This window comes from Aegilops tauschii, chromosome 3 (assembly GCF_002575655.3).
Source record: "Aegilops tauschii subsp. strangulata cultivar AL8/78 chromosome 3, Aet v6.0, whole genome shotgun sequence".
NCBI lineage: Eukaryota > Viridiplantae > Streptophyta > Magnoliopsida > Poales > Poaceae > Aegilops > Aegilops tauschii.
Window position 1 is genome coordinate 16378779 of NC_053037.3, and position 23591 is coordinate 16402369.

The 23591-nt window shown below is 45.2% G+C and overlaps 2 protein-coding genes, 2 long non-coding RNA genes and 1 pseudogene across 4 annotated transcripts; 2 read left to right on the forward strand and 3 right to left on the reverse strand.

Moving 5' to 3' along the window:
• The first annotated feature begins 2217 nt into the window (after window positions 1-2217).
• LOC141042615 (uncharacterized) lies at window positions 2218-2958 on the forward strand. The gene has a single exon (XM_073511464.1). The coding sequence runs from the start codon at window positions 2218-2220 to the stop codon at window positions 2956-2958; it is 741 nt and encodes a 246-aa protein (XP_073367565.1).
• A 3421-nt stretch (window positions 2959-6379) lies between these two features.
• LOC109768050 (aldo-keto reductase family 4 member C10) lies at window positions 6380-10207 on the reverse strand. Its single transcript, XM_020326777.4, has 7 exons — window positions 9904-10207; window positions 9737-9787; window positions 8802-8878; window positions 8589-8676; window positions 7730-8002; window positions 7350-7598; window positions 6380-6692 (listed from the first exon to the last, which is right to left on the reverse strand). Exons 1-7 carry the CDS (start codon window positions 10198-10200, stop codon window positions 6609-6611), a joined length of 1119 nt encoding a protein of 372 aa, XP_020182366.1. The 5' UTR covers window positions 10201-10207; the 3' UTR covers window positions 6380-6608.
• Window positions 8910-9475, reverse strand: LOC123497794 (uncharacterized). The gene is made up of 2 exons (XR_006671607.2): window positions 9357-9475; window positions 8910-9242 (listed from the first exon to the last, which is right to left on the reverse strand). It is a non-coding gene; the product is annotated as an uncharacterized lncRNA (long non-coding RNA).
• A 4581-nt stretch (window positions 10208-14788) lies between the features above and the next one.
• LOC120975275 (uncharacterized) lies at window positions 14789-15304 on the forward strand. The gene is made up of 2 exons (XR_005771059.1): window positions 14789-14864; window positions 15025-15304. It is a non-coding gene; the product is annotated as an uncharacterized lncRNA (long non-coding RNA).
• A 3615-nt stretch (window positions 15305-18919) lies between these two features.
• Window positions 18920-19879, reverse strand: LOC109768131 (probable calcium-binding protein CML16; annotated as a pseudogene).
• Between the last annotated feature and the right edge of the window lie 3712 nt (window positions 19880-23591).

Here is a 23591-nt window from a genome sequence, read left to right on the forward strand (position 1 = left end):
TTTGAACCCTGGGAATTGCTTGAACCGTTGCTGCTAGTGATGACTGTGCAGTGCTTTTTATGGAGAGTATTATTAAGCCTTTGCTAGGTCTTATCCTCTGCAGTGTGTACTTATCTGTAATATATTGATTGGCCAAGCGGCTAAACATATTGTAATGTATCTCCTGTCATCTCTAGGTTTAGACGTCATGTGTAGGTTTAACTTGGAGAAAAATCTTGTAACCAGTTTGTAATCTTGTTCGACTATAAATGAACTCCACGCGGCCTGAGAAGGGTTATACGCTTCGTCATCACATCTGATTTCCTTTATATACTAGAGTGGCTTCTTTGTGGCAACTTGTTCTGTGTGAAACATAGTTCGTTCCTTACATAGTGTTTATGATTCATTTTGACTGCAGAGCCTCCAGCTGCAAAAAGCATACCTCTTCCCCAGCTCCCTGCTAGTTTTGTGTATGTTGATTCCCCAACCCCCCCCCCCCACCCCCCCCCCCCCCCCCCCCCCCCTTTCCATATTAATCGTTGCTGCTTTAGTAGAACTTTAATAGTACATGGTTCTGGGGAAGGCTTTCTCCAGGCTAGCGCGGGTCTGAGGCAGATCGTCAGCACCAGGAGGGAGGAAGATGGGGAGCTGGCCATGATGGCGGTGGTCGGAGGCATTCCGGCCGTCCGGCGGGAGGTGACCCATTCATCGGGTCTGTTGACGCCCCCATGCTCTCTGACCAGCGGCATGGCGATGCGGAAAAGGCAGACCAGGAAGGAAAGGGAGCGGGTAACCAGGAGGAGATGGCGTCAGAAGGGGCTAGCCCTGCCTGTGAAAGTCTGACCTCCCTGTGCGCAGCTACGCCGAGCCTGCTGCATGAGCTGGGGCAGCAACATAATGGAGAGACAGGGCAAGAAGAGGAAGGAGGGAAGACGGGCATCGGGGCAGCGGGCGACGTGCATGGCCATTTGCATGCAAGTGCGCCCATTGGCGCTGCCGATCTGCCACCGATGGACCAGAGGGCGGAGCGCGTGGGGGCCCCACCCATGTGGCGGCACCCACTCGGCAAGATGGGGATGCGGCGACTGCGGAGGTGGAGATGTTTGGGCCGCACTCGCCGCGCACGAGCCCGGCTGGAGAGGGCCTGGCCCTTATCGAGGGGGTGCTAGACCGTGGGCGGTGCGAGGAGCTAAGCCCACCACAGCCCGGGGCCTTGGCCATGACCGGTCAACCGGATGCGGCCCAGGATGAGGGTCGTGATCTTGTGGTGCGGGGCGAGCCAGGGGACGGACCGGCAGATCCACTTCACTCGTTCCTCATAGCCAGGGGACGGACCGGCAGATCCACTTGTGGTGCGGGGCGAGCCAGAGAAGTAGCGGCCGGCTGGCGGCTAAACCAACCGCGGGGTGGTCTACTATGGACAAGGTCCAGATGGTGCTGCTGAAGAAGAGTGACATCTGGGCGGGGGACACGCCGCAGGTGGCAGCATCGAAGGCTGGTCTCCAGAGGTACAGGGAGATGTACAAGAAGCCACTGCCTGGGAAATTCATCGCCGCGGTTGAAGCCCTGCTCGATGCTTCTAGCGGCCAGAAAGGGGCGTGCAAGTCAGGGCCGGTTGCCTGTACCTGAATGTTGTCTGTCAGAGTTCTTCTCATTACTTGCCCTGGTTAGTTTCCTATGTTAGAGCTGCTAATGTGCTTGGTTGTTAGGTGTTGGGAGGGGTGTTGGAGTCGAGGATCTGTTTCCTTTGGGATGACTTGTCATCGATTGTACTCTGTGCGTTGGATTGCTTGTCCTGTACCCGAGTTGGCCCAGTTTGTTTTATGGATTGTTCTATCTTGAATTGGAATGTGAGGGGCTTAAACAACCCAGCGAAGAGAAGGGCGATTCAGATTTTTGCTGCTGAGCTTAAGTGCAGTGTTGTCTGTCTTCAAGAGACGAAGATCAGTGACATGGCTCGAAGCATTGTGGTGGACACACTGGGGCCGCGCTTCGCCGATAACTTCATCTCACTACCGGCTGTTGGCTCAAGGGGGGTATTCTCATTGCATGCTCTGACGACTACGAGATTGCGGCAGAGCCTCTGGCGGCCGGTGAATTCTCGATCTCTGGGACAATTAGGAGAAGGGCTGATGGAGTTTGCTGGTCGATCACCGGCGTTTATGGGCCACAATTGGAGGCGGACAAGGTCCGCTTCATTGATGATCTGAAGAGAATCAAGCATCATATGCTGCCGCAATGGATGATGATGGGAGACTTCAATATGATCACCGAGCAAGTGACAAAAGCAACAACAACATCAACAGGCGGATGATGGGCATGTTTAGAGCAGCCATTGATGACTTGGAACTGATTGAGTTTCCGCTGTTTGGGAGAAGATTTACTTGGTCAAGCGAGCGCGAGAATGTAACCCTCACCAAGATCGACCGGGTCATGGTGTCCGGCGAGTGGGAAGCGGCGTTTCCTCACTATCAACTGTCTCCTGCCTCAACAAATATATCAGACCATTGCCCGCTTGTGCTCAAACGAATGGATGCAACCCCTCACAAAGCATTTCGTTTTGAGAACCACTGGCTAAATTGGGCTCATGCATGGGCAAAAGAGGTCAAGTCCAGAGACCCAATCAGGGTACTGCACACCAAAATGTCGAGGACAGCAAAGGCTCTCAGAATTTGGAGCAAGTACAAGAGGAGATGGGCCGTCTTCATGTCCGGGTTAGCTAACGAGGTCATCTTCCGACTTGATCTGGCTCAAGAGGAGAGGGCACTTTCCGAGGAGGAGAGACACCTGAGAGGTCTGCTCAAGGCTAAGCTATTGGGTATTGCGGCTGTCGACAGGGCAAGGTGGCGGCAAAAATCCAGAATAACTGAGATAAAAGAGGGGGACGCTAGTACCCGATTTTTTCCACCTAAGAGCGAGTGGCCGCCGGCAGAAGAATCACATCCCGGTCCTTCTGGGAAGAGATGGGCCGGTTTCTGACCATGTTGGGAAGGCTGACATCCTCAGAGATCGGTTCAAAAACCTGATGGGCACGCCTTTCGTGCGATCTGCAACACTGAATTGGGAGGAGCTGGGGATGCCGCGAGGGCAGCTAGAGCACCTGGACGGGGCGTTCACGGAGACTGAGCTTTTATCGGCAACCAACGAAATGCATGGCGAGAAAGCACCGGGGCCTGATGGATTCACTAGGGCTTTCTTCAAGCGATGTTGGATGACCATAAAAACGGATCTCCTTGCTGCTGTTAACTGTGTTCACAATCTACGCGGAAGGAATTGGGATCTGCTTAATACGGTGAATGTTGTTTTGATTCCTAAACGTGCGGATGCGCAAGATCCAGGAGATTTCAGGCCAATAAGCCTAATGCATAGCGTTCCGAAGCTGGTCAGTAAGATGCTCGCTTCCCGGCTGGCTCCAGAAATCCACAACCTGATCACGCATAATCAGAGTGCCTTCATTCGAGGACGGTCCATCCAAGACAATTTTCTATACGTCAAGAATGTGATCAAAGCGGCTCACTTGGTGAAATCCCCCCGGTCTTCCTAAAGCTTGATGTAGCCAAGGCTTTCGATTCCATGTCATGGGGATATCTATTTGAAGTCATGGAGGCCGTGGGATTTGGGCAAAGATGGAGGGACATGATTGCTCTGATCTTGGCATCCTCCTCCTCCAGAATTCTGTTGAATGGAACGCCCGGCTCACCTTTTACCCACATGCGTGGCTTCAGACAGGGAGACCCTCTGTCCCCCCCTGTTGTTTATCATTGCTATGGAACCGCTGCAGAGACTGCTTGAGATGGCCACCGAGAAGAATATTTTGAAGCCTTTGGGAACGCGCGTGGCCAGATTCTGGGTGAGTTTCTATGCAGATGATGCTGCGCTCTTCATCAACCCAGCGCGAGAAGAGATTACTGTTGTCCAGGCCATTCTGGAAATGTTTGGGAACGCCTCTGGACTCAAAACAAACATGGAAAAATCAGTGGCGTACCCTGTTGCTTTCCAGGACAGGGATTTGCAACAGTTGTTGGTTGATGCTGGGATTGTGCAAGGCTCTCTTCCCTGCCAATACTTGGGATTGCCCCTTGGGATTCGAAAACCAAAGAGAGTTGAGATTCAACCGCTGATTGATAAAATGGCCGGAAAATTTTCTTTGAGGAAAGGCAGAATGCTTAATAGGAGAGGAAGATTAGTGTACATCAACTCGGTGGTCACGGCAACGGCAGCTTACTTCTTGACAGCCTTTGCCCCGGATAAGTGGTTTATTAAGAAGGTGGATAAGTTGAGAAGAAACTTTCTTTGGGTGGCCACAGATGCAAACATTGGAGGGAAAAGCCTTGTCAACTGGAAGCAAGTTTGCTCCCCAATAAGATGTGGTGGGCTAGGGGTCAAAAACATTGACTGCTTCAGCCGTGCTCTCCGTCTAAGGTGGGAATGGTTTAGATGGGAAGATGAGGATAGGCCATGGAGATGGATAAGCAGTTGTTTACGAGCTGCACGTCGATTCAGCTGGGAGACGGCAGCATTGCGGCGTTCTGGAGGGACCGATGGCTAAACGGGGAGGCCCCATGCTTTATGTATCCTGAACTATACCAACTGGCCAGATTCAAGAAGATGTCGGTTAGAGAGGCGCTCCACAATGGAAGATGGATGCTTGCGTTACAGAGAATGACAACGGAAGGGCAGCTCAATCAGTTCGTCCGACTTTGGGAGGAACTTCAATCGACCCAGCTCACGGACAGCAAAGACAAGATCCTCTGGAACCTGACTGCTAATCAAAAATACTCTGCCGTCTCTGCTTATGACGCCCACTTTGTGGCAAGGATCAACAAGCCTGGGTTGGCCCAAGTGTGGAGGGGCAAGATGGAAGGAAAAGTTAAATTCTACTTATGGTTGTTGCTGCAAAACAGAAATTGGACGGCGGATCGTCTGCAAGCGAGGGGATTGCCGCACAATGACCTATGTTGCCTTTGTGATCAAGAAAAGGAGACGGCCGAACACATCACCTTGGCCTGCTGCTTTGCGGAAGAGGTTTGGCTCCAGTTCCAGCAAGCTGACGACAGGATGGGCATGATGGCCTCCTCGGCAACCTCCATTGGAGAGTGGTGGTCTCGGCTATGCACATGCGATGGAACCAAGGACAAGAACAGAGATGAAATCACACTAGCTGCTTACATAGTGTGGAACCTGTGGAAAGAAAGAAACCGTAGGGTCTTTGAGCAGAAGGAGCTGACGCCGACTGCACTTGCTAGACTGATAAGAGAAGACGTCAAGATTTTTTACGAGGCCACCAAAGCGGCGGGCGCTGGGGACACATAAAAACATATGGCGTCATTTCATATTCATTTTCTTTGTCTTTCTCCTGTCAATACTCTCTGACGAAAGGCCGGGCTCTCGGCCTGGATTTGTCCGAATTATGTAAAACTTCTATTCTTCTTTAATGCAAAAGCAGAGCTCCTGCTGTTCACGTCAAAAATAGTACATGGTTTCAAACTTCGAGCTATACTTCGAATTCTAATATAATCGTGTGGATAAGCGATGTTCTACATGCCAATTTCTTCTGCTTTGTGTTGTTCTCAAGAAAAATACTAGGTAGAGGACTATATTTCCCCTTTTATTTTTATGTGTTTTCTTCTTTGTCATGTCTAAAATCAAGAACATTATTTTAATTCATGGATACTACTTAAAATCCACAATTTTTAAAAATTCATGAATATTTTAATTTTTTTTGTCTACATTTCAGATAATCTCATCAATATTTTCAATTCGGGAATATTATTTAGATTTTGGATGTGTTTGAAGTTCATGAATATTTTCAAAATTTGGGAATATTTTCTATATTTTGTGAACATGTTTTAGTTTGGTGATTACATCCCTCTCCACCGCCATCGCTCTTCTTTCTTCATCATGGTCGAGTGGCGACTCCCGTCTTCTCTTCCGGTTCTGCGACGCTGCGACGCAGATTACATCACTATGAGCGCCCCTCAGCCGTTGTTGCCGCCCGCCATCACTATGAAGCCGCGATTACTATGAAGCTCTTAACCCGTTTCTCACTTATGCGCCGGCTTGGGCAATCAATGGCCTATGGACTACAGACAGGTCGGGTTCCCTTCGTGTAGCATCTTTTGCTCAGCCATTCATGTTGCGTTGCACCCTTACATAGTTTTTTTGAACGCAGTACAATCAAAGACTCTCACATACACGGACGTCTCGGAGTCGACCATAAGGAAAGCTAACCATCTAAGCTAGGCTGGGTTCGCTACACTTACGGGACAGAGAATTCAACGCTTGGTTTGCTGCCAGACAGACCTTTCGTCGCGCGAAGAAATCGCGCACTGGATTCATGATTCTCTTCGGGCTCAAAACAGAACTGAAGACCCAAAAGGCCAAAACGCAACGCCCACGATACTATCCCCAAGGGCAAATTATTAATGAAGCTTTGTCTAAAAAAACATAAATAATGAAGCTGCTGACATTATAGTTTGTGAATCGAGAATTCGAGATACAGGATAGAATCGCAAAGCTCAGAGCACTGAACCTTGATCTCCGGGGAGTGAATCCTGAGATAAACGAATTGACAGGCCCTGATATGTATGCTTGCTGCTCCCTGCTCAGGATCAGCGACACCAGCCTTCCTAAATCTCACCATCCCACAGCTCCTCGTGGGTCTTGTAAACACTCTGTGGATTAACGGCGAAGTTGCCTCTGAGCAGCCTAGCCTGAAGATCACGAAATAAAAACAGTCAGATGCACTCAATCTGTGCTACCTATGAAATGGTGTTAAAGGGGGAGGGAGAGAAAGAAGTAGATGCAAATTAACAGTGAATGAGTGATTGGAAAATGGTCTAGAAATTTTCGTTATGCAGCAACTCACACACTTCCTGTTTTTTTTGGAAATGCACATCATGGTATATGATCAATGCTGCAGTTACTAATATTCTTCCAGAAAAGCAATTGATGACAGGGGCCCAGATGACTTTTTCTTGTCTTAGGTGGATCCATGCAGAATTGAAGCTATTTATATTGAATAATTTACCCAAGGGACACACAATTGTGCCCTTTGTAGCGAGCAAAAATGAACACTAGATAAAATCATATGAATTTATAAGAATCCTGTCACGATACCACTGTCCACCGGTGCTCCAAGCTCCATGAACCATGAAAACTGCAAATGCTACTTAACCCTAGCAATTTAGCATGCTCCAAGTGATATGTTCATCAGGATAAGGTCATATGAATTTAGGAAACGCATAACAAGGTAACATTTCGAAATACCATGGTATCCTATGAAAATGTTTAACTATCATCAATAAATACCAATGCTTTATCCTCATTAAAGTATTGCTAAGGTTACTCGGTGCATATATGATGAATACCTCCTTAATCTCCGAGAATTTAGCAAGCACGTCATCTGGAAATGACCAATCATGAACATCAAGGTTTTGCTTTATCCTTTCTTGATTCGTGCTCTTTGGTAGCACGCTGTGACCCATCTGAATGTTCCAGCGCAGAGCCACTTGTGCAGGTGTCTTCCCGAGTTTCTCGGATATTGAGATGATTACTGGTTCTTTAAGGACGTTACCATTCATCCAAGTAGTACCAGGTGAACCTAGTGGCGAGTAAGCCTACAAAACATATACAGATGAAAAAAGGACAACAACAAAATATTCAGCAAAAGCAATCCAGCTTCTTGAGTGATAAATAAGGCACAAGATAACCACACTAATATAGAAATAGCTGAGGTAATCAGACTTACACTAAGATGAACACCAGCTGACTGACAAAAGTTGTGGAGCTTAGTTTGCTGCCAGCAAGGATGGCATTCCACCTGATCAACAGCTGGAGGTACACGAGCTACAGCAAGCAAGTCACCCAACTTCTTTGATGAAAAGTTACTCACACCAATCGCGCGAGCTTTGCCAGCATCATGTAACTTCTCCATTGCCCCCCAAGTAGCAGGCAAGTCAGGTGTAACAAAGTTTTCAGGGTTGTTGTTCGTTCCCTTCTTGACTCTAACGGGCCAATGGATCTACAAAATACACAGACGGTCAGAGATTGTAATCAAATTATTTGTAAAAAATCATGCTAAACAGTTTCAACACGTACCCATCTAACGCTAAGTTGAAGGTACCACAAAAACAACACGAAGGATAAAACTCATTGAACAATACATAATCTTTTCTGCAATGTATTCAAGATGCCAAAAAGCGAACAGCAGAAGTGATCTTGAAACAATAAACAATTTGACACCAGAAATCAATAACACCCATGTTAATCCATACCAAATAAGATGGAAAAACGTCCATGGGTGTAATATGGCTATATGAATAGACAGAATTCAGGGAATAGGAGCACATTTATTCAATAAATGACACAGAACCATATGCCCAGTTTCAACATTATATACCATAGAAATAGCACACAATAGAGTAGCACGGATACATAATTTTGTCAGTAAGTATGATATAGATCAGACAAGTGATCCTTTCCTGCTGAGGAGACCTTCTAACAAAATAGAATAAAACGATAATAATACACAAAAGTAGCGATATCACTACACACAAAGCGAGATGTTAATGATATAGAGGCCAGAATCATAAATAGGAGATGCTCACAAGATAAAGATCCAAGTAATCAAGCTGTAAATCATTCAGGCTTTCATTTAGCGCCTCTGGCACATCTTCAGGAGCATGATGATCATTCCTGAAACCATAAGGCATCCAAGATCAGTTGACGTGAAAGATTAAAAACTTCAAATAGGCATCTAGATACCCGACCTGAGCTGCAGAGACATAACTACTACGATACCACCAGAGATTTGGGCTTACCATAGCTTAGAGGTGATAAATAGATCTTCACGCTTCACTACGCCCTCTTCAAATAGCTTCTTCAGCGCCAAACCGATCTGGATAAAGTAAATAATGGATATCAAGATCTGGATAAAAGCAGGAGCTCTGCTTTTGCATTGAGAAGGTGGAAAACTGTACATCAGCTTAGACAGCTTCCAGAAAATATAAAAGGAAAAGCAACAACTCTATAACCCTCCAACTTAGAACTTCCAAACACGCTCGCTCCAGAGGACATCAATGTCGTCCTTCAAGAAGAGGGAAATCACAGTCTCCACGTTTGCCGATTTATCCTGAAAAATCCTATTGTTTCTCTTTTCCCAGATATGCCACACTGCATATATGCCCAATCCAATCGCTTCTTGCCGTTCTCTTAGGTGCCCTGGCAAAGACCTTTCTCCACCATCCTCTCGGCAAAGTGGCCTGCAAACTCACAGCAGCAATTCCCGGAGATGAGCAGGATATCTTCCTCCAAAGCTCCGTCACAAACAAGCAGTGCAAAAAAAGATGGGCCATGGATTTGGGTGAAGGTCGCACATCAGGCATGTAGGAGAATGGGGCCAGTCCATAATCAGTTCTGAATCATGAGCCGTATGTGAAACTTAACCTTGCTCTCAGCTTTAGTGCACCAAATCCTCTGAAGTTGCGGCTGCAAATGCAACCCTGAAACTGGTACCAATATTTACATAGTACCAGTATTTTGCGCGTAGATGGACGGAAGAAATTCCTAGTATAACGACATGTTGCTCAGATGATGGAGGGATGTCGCTTGCAAATTTCGGTGGTTGTATTGCATTGCAAGGTTATCAGATCATGGGGGGGGGGGGGGGGGGGGGGGGGGGGGGGGGGGGTGGGAAACAGGGCTGAAAAAGGAATAGGTTTCATAGGATTATATCCTGTGCTCAGATGATAGTTACCTCCTTTTCATTGCCGTAGACTCTGGCGCAATCGATGTGCCGGTAGCCCGCCTGCATCGAACAAGAAGGATCTGGTGTGAACTCTGGCGTTTGTAGGAATGGGGAAAAAAACATGCCATCCATCTGGACGGCGAAGCGAGTGGGGATTAGGAGGGGTTTGCGCGGACCTTGACGGCGGCGTAGACGGCGGCGCCGACGACGCCGGGGTCGGCCTGCCAGGTGCCGAGCCCCACCGAGGGGATCTTGGCCCCGGTGTTGAGCAGGAAGTGCCTCGCCATCGCCGTCTCTCTCTCCCGCACGGCACTATCAAGGGATTGGGGAAGAAGGTAGGTAGGGGGAGGGCGCAGCAGCGGTGGGCAGGAGTGGGCTGCCAGCGGCCGGCGGGCGTCGCGGCGGGCAGCTCCAAGTGTCCTGCCTGGGTTTCCGGTTCCCTCGGCCGTGACAAGACCGGCCTCTTTTGGCATCTACAAAACGAAGCGAAATGGAGAAACCTTTTTGTCAAGGAGCCTGTTTGTTTCAGCTTTAGATGGCTTCAAATCACCTATAAATTCGCTCCATTGACAAAGCTGATTTGCATAATCATCTTTGCCATTGAAGTGCACCTGGACATGCTTCAGACAATTGCACTGGAAATGGCTTGAATTCAGGTTGCGCTTCATTGGATAAGTAGATTCCAAATAGCTGTTTGTTTGAACTTGTGGGTTTTTTCCTACAAGAATTTGCTTCCTAAAACTGAAACAAACAGAGCCCTAAGTACACGCAATTGCACAACACCGAAAATCACTAATTAAGGCTATCTTTTGACCGGGCGGTCCGCCTGGTTTCTGAACGGTCACAAAAAAATGACCCAGATAGGCACCTCAAACGGGTCTCAAATGTCCGGACTGACCGGGATCCTTCATATCCAACTCAAATATGGAGGCGCCCGGGCGCGTCCGCCACGTCGAATCAAGCCCACACTGGCCCACCCGACCGCACATACATTCCTCCCTGTCCACTCGTGGACCAAACTCTAGTCACTTCACTCCACTCGCCACCACTCCCCTCCATCATCCAAGCTCACCTCCGGTGGTCTCTGACCGTCACCGGCATGGCACGCAGCGGATCCGAGTCCTTCACCTACAGATCCGTCGACCCCGAACTCATCCCACTCGGCCTCCTCTTGGGAGTGGCAGAGCGCAAGCCGGGCGACCGTGGACGTCGCCGAGGCGGAGTTGCATTCTCCGGCGCCTCATATGGTGCACCAGTCCGGGCGCCGCAACCGCGTCGTGGTGGATGTCACCGGCTCGTCCCAGAACAGATCCATCATCGATCTGACATCCACCGGCACCCAACAGGTTCTGGGCTCCGACGAGGAAGGGTATGGCATGGGAGACGGCGGCGCCTTGAGTCCCGTGAGCCGGCTAACGTCCCATGCCCTACTCTATCTTGTCGGCGACTGGACCAACACTCCGGGAAGTGCAGCCGGCCGTCGGACATGGGCACGGCGGAGCTGGACGAGCTCCGCTTAAAGATCGCTTTTTTATATAATAATATGGATTTGAGGTTTTTAATTTGAGTATTCGGATGTGGAATGCATTATTTGAGGCGTGGCCGGGCAGTGTCCGCGGACTCGTCCGAGCGCATCCACGGCCGTTTGAGGGGTCAGATTTGCAATGTCCAGCTGTAGATGCTCTTATATATTCTAAGACTGCTATGTTTTGTTGTGCCTAGGTACAAAACTAATCCCCATTCCCAACGTATGTATCCTATTTAAAATCTTTGAGGAGACTACGTATCTGATCAGCCATGTATTGATCACTTCGCATTTTTCGAATACAAAAAAGGCCATTGCACACCAGACCGCCATAGCCCTTGCTGCTGCTCTAAATTTTTTTTAGGGTATGCTGCTCTAATTGAACGCTTGATGAACGATGCATACAATGCTTTATAGGAGTATAGTGCTTAAAAGTGTTGGATGTAAGCAACCCATAAAAAACCTCTCCATCCGTCCGCGAATAGGGAGACTAGTCTGTGGACTTAGATACGGGAGGCAGCCATCCAATCGTAGCCGTATACATCCATTCTTCTTTTTTTTTCCAAGTCCGCGCGATCAAATAGGTGGATGCAAAGGGTATAGACCTTCAAATAGTCGCATGCAGCACACGTTCAAATTAAAAAAAGTTCAAAAATTATATCCCAGCATTGTTGTCCCCTTTCATCGCCCACTGATGCTCAATCAGATCTTTCTTCAGCTGCTCATGAGTTGGTCGATGCCGAATTTGTTGATGCATTTGAATAAACTCCTCAAATGTGGCTGAATTCTGGTCTAGAAGTTGGATAGGATACCCATGTTCTTAAATTCCAGAGTTGTGGCAGCATCGTCACCCGCATTCTCGATGATCATGTTGTGTATGATCACACAACATGTCTGTTGGGTTCTACGCCACGTGCATCGGCTGCAATTTAAAATTTTCCCTACAAGTAGATCAAACAGGAACATGCTACGAAAGATGGATCACGTGATCGTTACCACTAGACTCGCAGTGCCATGCAGCGAAAGTAGAGTTGAGGCAGCGCATCTCCTGAGCCATCTCCTCCTTGTCGATCTCCCACGTAACCGATCGAATCCCACAAACAGGTTCGCCGAAGCGGCCCAAGTGCACCGCCTCTAACGGTATCCGCTCGTGCGGGAGAAACATTGTGTGGCGGACTCCTAGGTCCGATCACACAACTGGCGACGAGTGGAGGTCACTAGTTGCAACACATGCAAAGCCCTAGTAATGGCGCCGAAGCGATCAACCAAATGAGTGTGCCGCACCTCCACTATACATAGGCATCCATCGCGGGCTCAACATTTGGGCCCCGCACAGATCCTAAAGCCCACTAGTCTACTCAGTCATGATCTAAGTCGACCTTGGATCGCATCCGACCAGTGTCCTCGGATCCGACCTCGTAGGTTCTTTCCCTTAAGCACGTGACCCCTTAGGTTAAAGTCGGCTTGGTCGCGGGTCGGATCAACTTCGACCTGCTAGGCTGGTAGCGGCCTCTAGCAAGGGTACCAGCCACCAAGTAGAAAATGAAGCCGGTTGGCGAATCTATATGACATGTCACACTTCTGTTCTTTTTGCCACATGATATATGTTAACCCGACCTCTAGCAAGGCGAGTCTGTCATCCTTATGCTAACCCGACCTCTTTCTCGTTCCAATGATGCCGACCACAACCGGATTATCTCATAATCCTTGTCGCATGGCCACGTTTATCTTGGCCGGATCACACGATGGGCCCAAAGTATGTCTCTCCTGGTCGGAGGGGTGATACATCCATTTTGCATAATGTTTTCCTACTATTATTTATATTGTTTTTGGTCACTATTTCACTTTATGATGCAATTCTAATGCCTTTTCTCTCTTAATTTGCAAGATTTACATGGAGAGGGTGGTAGTTGGAATTCTGGACCTAAAAGAGCTACAACAGAGATATTCTACAGAGCTCCAAATGACTTAAAACTTCACGAGATTTTTTATTGAATATAGAAAAAATACTGGAGCAAAGAAATACCAGAGGGGGCCCACCAGTTGCCCACAAGGCAACAGGGCGCAGCCACCCCTAATCGTGCCCTGATACCTTGTGGGGCCCACATCTGGCCTCCTGTGCCCATCTTCTTTTATATGAAGGGTTTTGACCTAAAAATAAGAGAAGACTTTTCGGGACGAAGCGACACCGTCTCTAGACGGAACCTGGGCAGGAGCTCTGTAGCTCTCCAGCGGAGCGATCTTGCTGGGGACACTTCCCTGTTGTGTTGGGCGTCATCCAAACAACTCCCATATGACCATTTTCCACTAAGTATGTAGAGTAGAGATATTACCTCATGGAGTAATTAGAGTAAAACAGATATCAATGGTATTTAAAACACATATAAGGGTATAAATTATAATTCAATGTGTGTTGAATTTCATGCACATACATGACTTTATAATGGCATGATTACCATGAAACAAGGTTCATCGACATGTCATGAGACAAGCCTCATAATGCACATTGTTTGTTTGAAAACCAAAACACATATTTTAGAATGCAACAACAAGTATTTAGCCACGCAAATGTGAGAGTTACTCTCCCAGTTAGTAATGATTTGTATTCATATCTGAACAACATACTACTGAGATTTGCACTGGATTACTAACTAGGCTAAGAGAAAGAAGTGTAGTTGACTTTTATACTAGGTATTGAGTTTTTGATAATGTGTTTATATGCATGTGCTACAGTTGTTGTTGCAGTAATATTTTGTCATTTAAGTTTTTATATTTCTCTTTTTCTGTAACGACATCCCTTTTATGAAATAGAAAAAATAAATCTCCCTAATTTTTCTCCTAAAAAACATATTATTCATATTATCTCTTCTCCTATAAATAATTAGTTTTATCATTTTGAATTTTTCAAATCTCAAGATAGAGATTTAAAAAGTTCTCAATATCATGAAACAAATGATTATGGACAATGTATTTTCAGATTACTTTTAACACAAGTTAATTCTAATCACCAATCATTAGGTGTAAATAGCAGCCCATTTTTTAGCAATACCAAGGTTGCCTCGATGCAGTGGCAGATATAGGCCCCAGGCCGCGCGGGGGGGGGGGGGGGGGGTCGCAGTCCCTTGGCATGAGGCCCAAATCCTTTGTAAGCAAAATACTATAGCAATTTCTACAGTATACAAAGGGGGCCCGAGCGGCCAGCTGGGCTGGATCCGCCCTTACCTCTAAGATACATTTTAATGTACCCTGCAAAAGAAAGATACATTTTTATGTTTTCTATGTATATCATTTCAGAATGCTAATATATTTTAAGGTTAGAATTCAACAAAAAATCAATAACAAGTTATCCATAGGATATACAATGGTTTATTTAGATACTAATTATCTCTAGCCAAAAATAGAAGGAGGGGGAGACTGACCCTTCATGGTCCAGCCATGGTTATATAAACACCAACACATAGGGCATATGTTGAAAATACAAACTACAAGAACAAACATACGTACAAGAAATAAGTAACAAGCCACTTCTTATGGGACTTACCGAGAGCAACACAAGAGCTCTATGCTTGGTAGCTCTTGTGATGATGTCTACTCTATTCTCATGTCATGCAGGTACAACCATTTCTCTATCTAATCAATTTTCCTGCTTGTTTTGGGATTTGTTTATGCGCACTTTGTGTAAGCGCACATACCTTTGCATATGTAATTCAAACTAACCCAAGTAACTTAAGTATTTTATATATTCTAACTTTGCTATATTTTTTGTGCGTAGATCCAAAACCAACCCCCCTTCCCTACGTGTGTATCAAATTTAAAAGTTGTGAAGGAGACACTTTATCCGACCAGCCATGTGTTGATCATTGCGCATTTTTTGAATTCAAAAAAGGCCACTGCACACCGGACCATGGTGGCCTTTGTTGCTGCTATAATTGAACGTCTAACGAATGATGGATACAATGTTTTATAATGTGCTAAAAAGCTGTTGGGTGTACGGCAGGTTCAATGTCCATGTGCTCAAAACATAATAAAGTATTGATCAACTTGATTGTGAATAGTTCTTCAAAATACTGCAATTTGTTCTTGCTATCTTTTGTGACAGTCTATGATATTGTGCAAACCCTGTACTATATGATATCCGTATGCGTGTTGTGGTGCACTCTAGTTTTTATGTCCTAGCGGTTTTGGTTGTAGTACACTTCATATTGTTGTCGAGGATGTTTTCATGTGTTGTTGAAGGCATGTACGGTGGTTATACTGTTGGGTTTACTGAATTATTCAATGCAAAACTGTCACACTGTAGGTGCTAAGAGACACACAGTGAAAACATAACTAAGCCACTATTATCCATCCCTGCCACAATTACAATAAAAAGAACAATGTCACAAAGTTATTGTCAGCCTTAAAGTTTGATATGGGGATTAACGGAGACATAATAGAATTAACGGAGCAAGCAGAGCCATGCCACCATGACGAACTTCAACAAGATATAACTTCCAAGGATCGGGTGGGAGGCTAAATAGAGGCAGATGACTATGGAACGAAGAAAGAAAATGGTTGAGTGCTCCCTCCAATCCGTATTACTTGTCACCAAAATGGATGTATCGAGATGTATTTCAATGCTAGATACATTCGTTTGAGCGATAACTAATTTGGATCGGAGAGAGTAATGTATTTTTATCAAAATACGTAAGCGCGTAGGATAAAAGCACAAATCATGCGGCTGGGGGGTGTAGCTTCCAAAACCTAACCCGTAAGATAAAAGGCATAAATGATGGATTGACAGAATATTAGTAATCTTACAAAAACTGTCTGTTTGGATTGTAGCCCATAGCTACCCCACCAAAAAATTGGCGGGGCTGTCTTTGGCGTCATCCAAACAGACCTCTAGTTTATGTGCACATGGGCAGAAGTTCATCTCGCGAAGACTTTTGATAAGAGCATGAACTTTCAAGAATTGAAAGAATTATTTGTGTAACAATTACTCCAGAACCATAAAAACCATAGAAACTTCATCACGCAATTGTGGGCTTTCACATGGTCAGGAGTTACCTGACTGCAAGCAGCTATCTAGCCCAGATGCAGCACCAACCATCAATAAAACAACTAGAGCACCAGAAGCAATGAATCAGAAATATGATATGCATGATACATCATTAACTTAATTAACTATAATGTTTGGTAAATACTTCAAGTTGCAAAGACAGGGTTCGGGATACATAACTAGACAACTCCCACAAGTATAAAATTCATGTATGTAGAAAATAGTAGTCCAAGCAAAATACCAGCACAAAGCCAGTAATGAATGAAATTCAAGCTCCCACTAGCTTCGGATTTAATCTTGTACTCCCTTCGTCATATAAGACGTTTTGGCATACCATTATAACTTGCCAAAACGTCTTATAATGTGGGACGGAGTGAGTATTACCCAAAATAAAAACACGCGGTTGCCTCGAATCAATATAAAAAAACCTGCTGGTAGACATAAAAGAAACAATTAGAATGGACATACAAGTAGGATTTTTTTTGGACATACAAGTCGGATTTTCTTTTGGAAACTCATCCCATAGTTTATAATTTGGGAACTCATCCGATATTTTTTTATTTTGGGAATCAATCTAGTACCCTCAAGTACCTGTGGTTGGATGGCTAGATGGACTGCGATATCCCCAGCCCACCAGGGTTCAAATCCTGGTGCTCGCATTATTCCTGGATTTATTTCATGATTTCCGGCGATGCGCTTTGAGTGGGAGGAGACGTTCCCGTCGACGACAAGGCGCCTACAATGACTTCGTAAATCTCAAGATGATATGTCGGCTCGGTCTCTCGACGGTGCTTGCGTCTGTACTGACAAAATCCAGTTTGCATAGCAATATAGTCTACTCCGACAACTGTTGTACTACATGCTACCGACGAAGCGGCAAACAGAAAAGACCGATTCAGATGCTTCAAAAGTATCGGTTGAAGAAGAAAAAAGGTGATGCCTGTAATACCATCAGGTGGAGGGCTAGAAGGAGGTTCAGGCAATACATTTATGACGCCATAGTAGAACAATCAGGCAATACGTTTGTGACTAAATAGGAGTGCATATGTTTAAGAACAAAGTTAAACGCAGTTTTAGTGGAGGCGGCCGGTGTTGCCAGGCGAGGGAGTGATGGGAGGGGGGATCTCGATCTGGATGAGAGTGAGGAGGAAAATCCGTGTGGGTAGATTGAAGAAGGAAGACGTTCCGCGAGGGATTTTGGGAAGGGAAGATGGTGGTTTTAGTGGCAGGTGATTTACTGCGTGCTGACTACGGTAGCGAGGCCGACAAAGGAGACGGACGGAGCATAGGGTGGAACGTGGTTCGTTCTGGCAGGAAAAGGAACCTTACCTATTTTTTAGATAGTATAGAGATCATTTGATTCCCCCTCCGGTTTTTTTATTTCTTTTTTCATTATTTATTTTTATTTTATTCTTGTTTCATTTTCATTTTCCTTTTCTATTAAAATTTTGTGATTTTTTAAAATCCAAAAATATAAATCCTTGAACTTTTATCATATCTCTTAATTTTTTAAAATTCATGAACTTTTTCTCAAATGTATGAACTTTTTCAAATTTTTGATTTTTTCAATTGTTTTGGTTATTTTTTTCCAAATTCTTGAAATTTCACAAGTGTATGAACTTTATTCGAAACTGTTAACCTTTTCCCGAAAACTTTGGTGAACTTTTTCTCAAATGTGTGAACTTTTTCTAAAACTGCAAACTTTTTCTCAGAGTATTTGGTGAATGTTTTTTAAATGCATGAATTTTTTCTCATATGTGTGAACTTTTTTCAAAACCTCAACCATTTTTCAAATTCGTGATATTGTTATAAAATTTATGAACTTTTTCAAATTCATGAACGTTTTTCAAATTTACAAACGTTTGAAGTTTATGAACTTTTTTCAACTTTTGTGAACTTCTTTCTAATTCTTTTTCTAGATGATGGTTTTCAAAGTGAGCGCTGAAATTGGTGAGCATTTGTTGGGTCGAAGGTCAGGGTCAACGGGTCTGCTGGTCAAACTTGCAGTTTTGCAAACGTGTCTCGGAGTGAGCGAGGCAGTTTAATGCGAGCGAGCGACTTGGATGGTGATGGGTTGCGGCCTATCTAGCCGTGCGCGCGAGGCTGTTTACGCAAAAAGAGCACTAAAGGCGTTCTATAGGAGAGGGCAGCCGCCTGGTCGGCCTGAAGATTAGTCGGAGTGGGCCGTTATTTTTGTGGCCTTTAAACACATTTTCTCAATTTCTAACAAGTATGCACTATTTATATCTTCGCAAATCTTCTAAAAAAATTATATCTTCGCAATGAAAATTGTCAAAAATATTTTGTATTACAATATATTTGAGTTCACTTTCATAGTTCAAGAGAAAATTGTTTTATCTTGGTTTTCTCAATCTGTTCATACAAGCCAAATAATTAGGTATATGTATAGATAATATTTTTCTGTAGGTATAGATATAGATATTACCTTCTAATATTTGTTGCGTGTAAAATTGTTTACAACTACTATTAATGAAATCATTCATTTTAAAGCATATGCTTAAAAGTATTCAACGTTACCAAAATGACAACACATGTATTGCCGAACCCGATTACAAATAATGTTGGCAATGCATTGGGTATCACCCTTCAACATCAACATCGCACGGACCGAACTGATAAATCCATTTTCATGTGAAAATGAAGTAGGTAGCAAGATGCCCACACTCCAAGAAAATATCTAGTTCTAGTACTAATACCGTGCACACACAACCGTTACCGTAGAGATCCTTATTCCAAATTTTTACTAGTACCATTTTGAGACCAGAAGGAACACCTCCATTTCGCTCTCCTCAGATTACAATCTTTTTTACAAGCAAAAGCATGGATCACTACTCCTTCTTGGCTTTGTTGTTGTCAGCGGCGCCGGTCGCTGCTTCGGGTTCGGGTCGGGCGCTGGCGTCACCGGCGGTCATCATCTTCTTGAACTCCTCGAACCGACGCAGCCGTCGCCGTCGACGTCGACGGAGGCGATCATCTTCTCGCAGTCCTCGGTGCTGCATCCCTCGCCGATCCGGGCAAGGACCTTGCTGAGCTCGGCGACGGAGATGCGGCCGTCGCCGTTGATGTCGTAGATGTCGAAGGCGTCGCGCAGCTCGGCGTCCAGCTCGCGCTCCTCCCGGCCGCGGCCGTGGAAGGCGGCGAACTCGCCGAGGTCCACGTAGCCGTCGCGGTCGGTGTCGAGCTCGTCCATCATGGAGGCCACCTCGCGGCCCTGCGCGGAGGAGTCGGTGGCGGCCGGGGGCGCGATGGCGCGGGACACGGCGGCCAGCTCCGACGGCGAGATCCGGCCATCGCCGTCCGTGTCGAAGCGGGAGAAGACCTTCTTGATCTCGATGTCCTCCGCCGCCGCCGGCTTCTTCGCCTGCTGCTGCTGCTGCTTCTTGCCGGCGCTCGACATGGCCCGCGGCGAGCTAGGTGAGCTGCGAAGCTTCAAGAACTCAAGTGGGCTGTAGTGATGGCGATCGAGGAGCATCCACTTGAATGTGGTCGGATGGGTGGAGGTTGCAGTGGGCTCTGGGGTATTAATACCGGCGAGCACGCGCAGAGGCATACGCGGGGAGGGGGGCGGCGAGCGCGTTCTCTTCTCCCGGTTGCGTGGGGCAAGGCGTACGGCGCGATGCGAGTCACCCTGCGGCCACGTCTGTGTCGCGGAACGGTTTCTGTGTCACGAAAATTGTCCTAGTCCGTGGAGGAGTTGGCACGTCCCGCGGTCTCCTCGTACGCACCCCTCATTTTCTTTTCCTTTCTTTTCTCTTTTCAGACAGACAGACAGAGAGAGAAACGCGAATGCGTTATGCGTGCGAGGCCCTCCCGAAACCAAACGAAACGAAACTCGAAAAATCAATCGAGGAGTCGATTGCTCTCTAGCTTCCCCTCCCCACCTTCTCTCTCCAGCCCCCCGATGCCGACGGTCGTGCCGGTGCGGCGGCGCTGCCGGATCAATCCAGGGTCCTTCCCCTAAATTCTAGGGACTTGTCTTTATTTGCTAGTTTCTTCAAGTCATGTTTGTGAAAATATATTGTGTGATACTACCTCCATCCTTGTTTATTGGTCCCCTTTCTATTTTGCGCCAAACTTTGACAGTAGATTTAAGTAATAAAATGTTAATGCATGTTACAAAAAATTATATCGTTGAATTATATTTGAACATAATTTCACATGGTATATTTTTTTGTGACATGCGCTGACATTTTGTTAGTTAAACCAATGGCCAAATTTTGACACCAAATATTAAGAGGATCAATAAAGCATGACGGAGGTCCAACGCTCACGAGCCCCCCAGCACGAGCGCCCCTCCCCATCATGCCCAGTAGCAAAAAAGCCCAAAATTGTTTTCTTTTCTTTGTGACAAATTAAAGCCCATATTTGATTTTTTTTTTCTCGTTAATTCGATCTGGGCTTCCAGTACAGCATCATGACTAGTCATCCCGAAAAAAATCGTTCGGTCCATGAAAAAACCACAGATCATGAACAATAAAGTTGCATGGCTAAAGTTGCCTTCATGAATAATAAGAGAAGAAAATAAATTGGCATGTAACTTAATAAAGTTGCCATCATGAACCAAGAAGAAGAACGTAATTTGCCGTGGTCCAATGGTATAATTTTCCATGCTACATAAAAATAAAATTGCCATGGTAATCAAATAAAATTGTGATCGTGGTAAAAAGAAGGAAGAAAAAATAATTTATGTTAATATTAGAGAGAAAAGTGTACACCATGGTTTATTTCAAAAATTAATGTACTTAACAAACGAATTATCATGGTATTATAAAAAAATGAAAAAAAGGAGGAGGTATGCAAAAACATATGTTTGCCGTGGTACACAATTTTTACCTTCCATGTTACAAGGAAAATATTGCCATATAACTAAACAAAGTCGCCATCATGAAAAGTAAAGAAAAATAAAGAATTTGCCATGGTCCGATAAAATAATTTTCCATGTTAGGAAAAATAAAATCCCCATAGTGGTAAAATAAAAATTGTCATCATGCCAAAATAAATATGAGAAAAAAGAATTTGCCATCATGCAAAACTAATATTTTCCATGATACAGAAAATAAAGTGGCCATTGTAGAAAAATATAATTTTGTCAACATGGAAAATCAATAAAAAGAAAAGAAATTGCCATGTAAAAACAAATAAAAAGTAAAAATGCCATGTATGTTGAAGTACTTTTGCCATGATAGTAGACGTAAATTTGCCATGGCGAACAAAAGTGAAAATTGCAATGGCAATACCAAAAAGCAAAATGTTCCCATGTATGTTGAAGTAATGGCAATAAATGTAAGTTTGCCATGTCAATGAGTGAAAATATTGCCATGGCGAACCAAAAAGTGAAAATTTGCCATGTATGTTGAAGTAAATTTGCCATGGCAATGAATGAAATGATGCCATGGGAAACAAATTGTGAAATTGCCGTGTCAATGAATCCAAAATTTGCAATGACAAAACAAAATTAAAAATTGCCATGGCAAAATCAAAGAAGGAAAAAATTGCCATGGCAAGAAAGGTAACTTTTGCCATGGCAGTAAAGATAAATTTTCCATGGGTAAGAAAAAAGTAAATATTGGAATAGCAAATACAAAATGAAATTTGCCATGGTAATAAAAGTAAATTAACCATGCTACAAAAAAGTAAATTTGCCATGTTCTTTAAAGATAAAAATAGTATGAATATCAAATTGCCATCCATTTGTTGTGTGACTATTCCATTATATGCTCGATGAACTAGAACTTGTAGGGGCATATTAAAAACATGAACAAAATTGCCATGGGAATGCATGTTCAAACTTGTAGGGGCAGATTGTACCTACAGTGCTAAAACCAAACCTATAGACAGAAATTTACCATGGTAAAATGTGGGTTGAAAATTGACATCACACCTCTCCATGTAAGATGGTTGAACCAGAATTTGCCATGGTCCAGAAATATAATTTTCCATGGTACAAAAAATAAATTTGCCATCATGAAAGATAAAAAAGAAATTGCCATGGAACAACTATTTTTTTTCCATTTTATTTTACCTTTTTTAAATCCTAAAGCTTTGCCATGCAGTTTTTCCCAAAATTTTCCATGTTGCTTAACGAAAATTGCCATGTTTTTTGTGAAAACATGGTCTGTCGTATTTTTGCCATGTACAAAGTAAAAACGAGTTAAGAAATTGCCATGTTTTCTAGAATAACATGGCAAAAAGGATATACAATGTGCACATGGTTTGGCATGATTGAGAAAACTACAAATTTACGAGTTTGTTCTTAAAAAAACACGGCAATTTTTCTGAATTTGTAATGGTGACATGACAAATTTTGTGATTTTATTCTCGAGGAGAAGATGGTAAACTTAGGGACCTCATAAATCCAGTAGGCGGATCAAAGCAGATGGTCGATGAATACCATAGGAGCTAATGCATATATATTCGATTTGCCTCGACCGTGTGCAGGACCTATAGCAGCCTACACGGCCTGCTGCAGAAAAAGAAGTGCCATTCCTAAATCCTAATCCTGAGCACGCGAGAGCTAGCACTTAGGCGGAAGCAGAAGCTGGATTCATGGAATAAGTTGCGTAGGAAAAGGAGGAAAGGATGCGAGCATTCGGGGCTCGACTTCCGCCCACAACGCCCCCCCCCCCGACGACGGCGAGGAGCGCGCGGAGGGCGAAGGCCCCATCACCCGCCGCGGCTAGGCGGGAGACCATGTTGCGCACGGCCTCCGCCCATCCCGGTGCCCCCGAGCTCGCAGTCGTGGTCCTCGCCATCACGCACCTCGGCACGATGCTCTCGCGCACATCCCACACCTCGCCGCCACCATCGGGATGACGACGAATCTCACCGGAGTGCGAGACGGCTTGCCGGCGGCTTGGGAAATCATCCAGTTTAAGAGGTGCTGGTCAGCCCGGGCGTTTGAAGCCCGTTTGAGAGTTTCGGTTGGGTCGGTTTTTTGTGACCGGTCAGTGATCGGACGACCTGCCCGGGTGTTTGAGACGGATATAGGGCGCCTGGCTATAAATGCTCTGACTAACTCTCATCTAGATATGAGTTAACAGTAGAAGAACACACGCAACTCCAACTCGTACGCGACCTAGCCAGTCGCCGCCTCCCAAAAAGCTAGCGTTCTCTGCCTCCCGCCGGCGCCAGCGTCGGCCCGTCCCGTCCCGGTGGCCATAGGGACATGAAGGCAGAGTGGATCTCGGCCCTTGCTGGTGGGAGAGCTCCATTTTTTAGATCTTTTTTCGAGCTTTGTTAGGGTTTGTGTCCTGCTTAGAAGGCGAGACGGCGGCAGC

Bases quoted from the DNA above. Each gene is read 5' to 3' on its own strand.
- LOC109768050 (XM_020326777.4), bottom strand. From the start codon at position 10,200: ATGCCAAAAGAGGCCGGTCTTGTCACGGCCGAGGGAACCGGAAACCCA. The intron at 8,879-9,736 runs GTAACTATCATC...TACTTTATCCAG, and splicing joins TCTACGGCAATGAAAAGGAG to ATCGGTTTGGCGCTGAAGAA. The intron at 6,693-7,349 runs GTATTCATCATA...CGTGATCTTCAG, and splicing joins AATTCTCGGAGATTAAGGAG to GCTAGGCTGCTCAGAGGCAA.
- LOC141042615 (XM_073511464.1), top strand. From the start codon at position 2,218: ATGGATGATGATGGGAGACTTCAATATGATCACCGAGCAAGTGACAAA.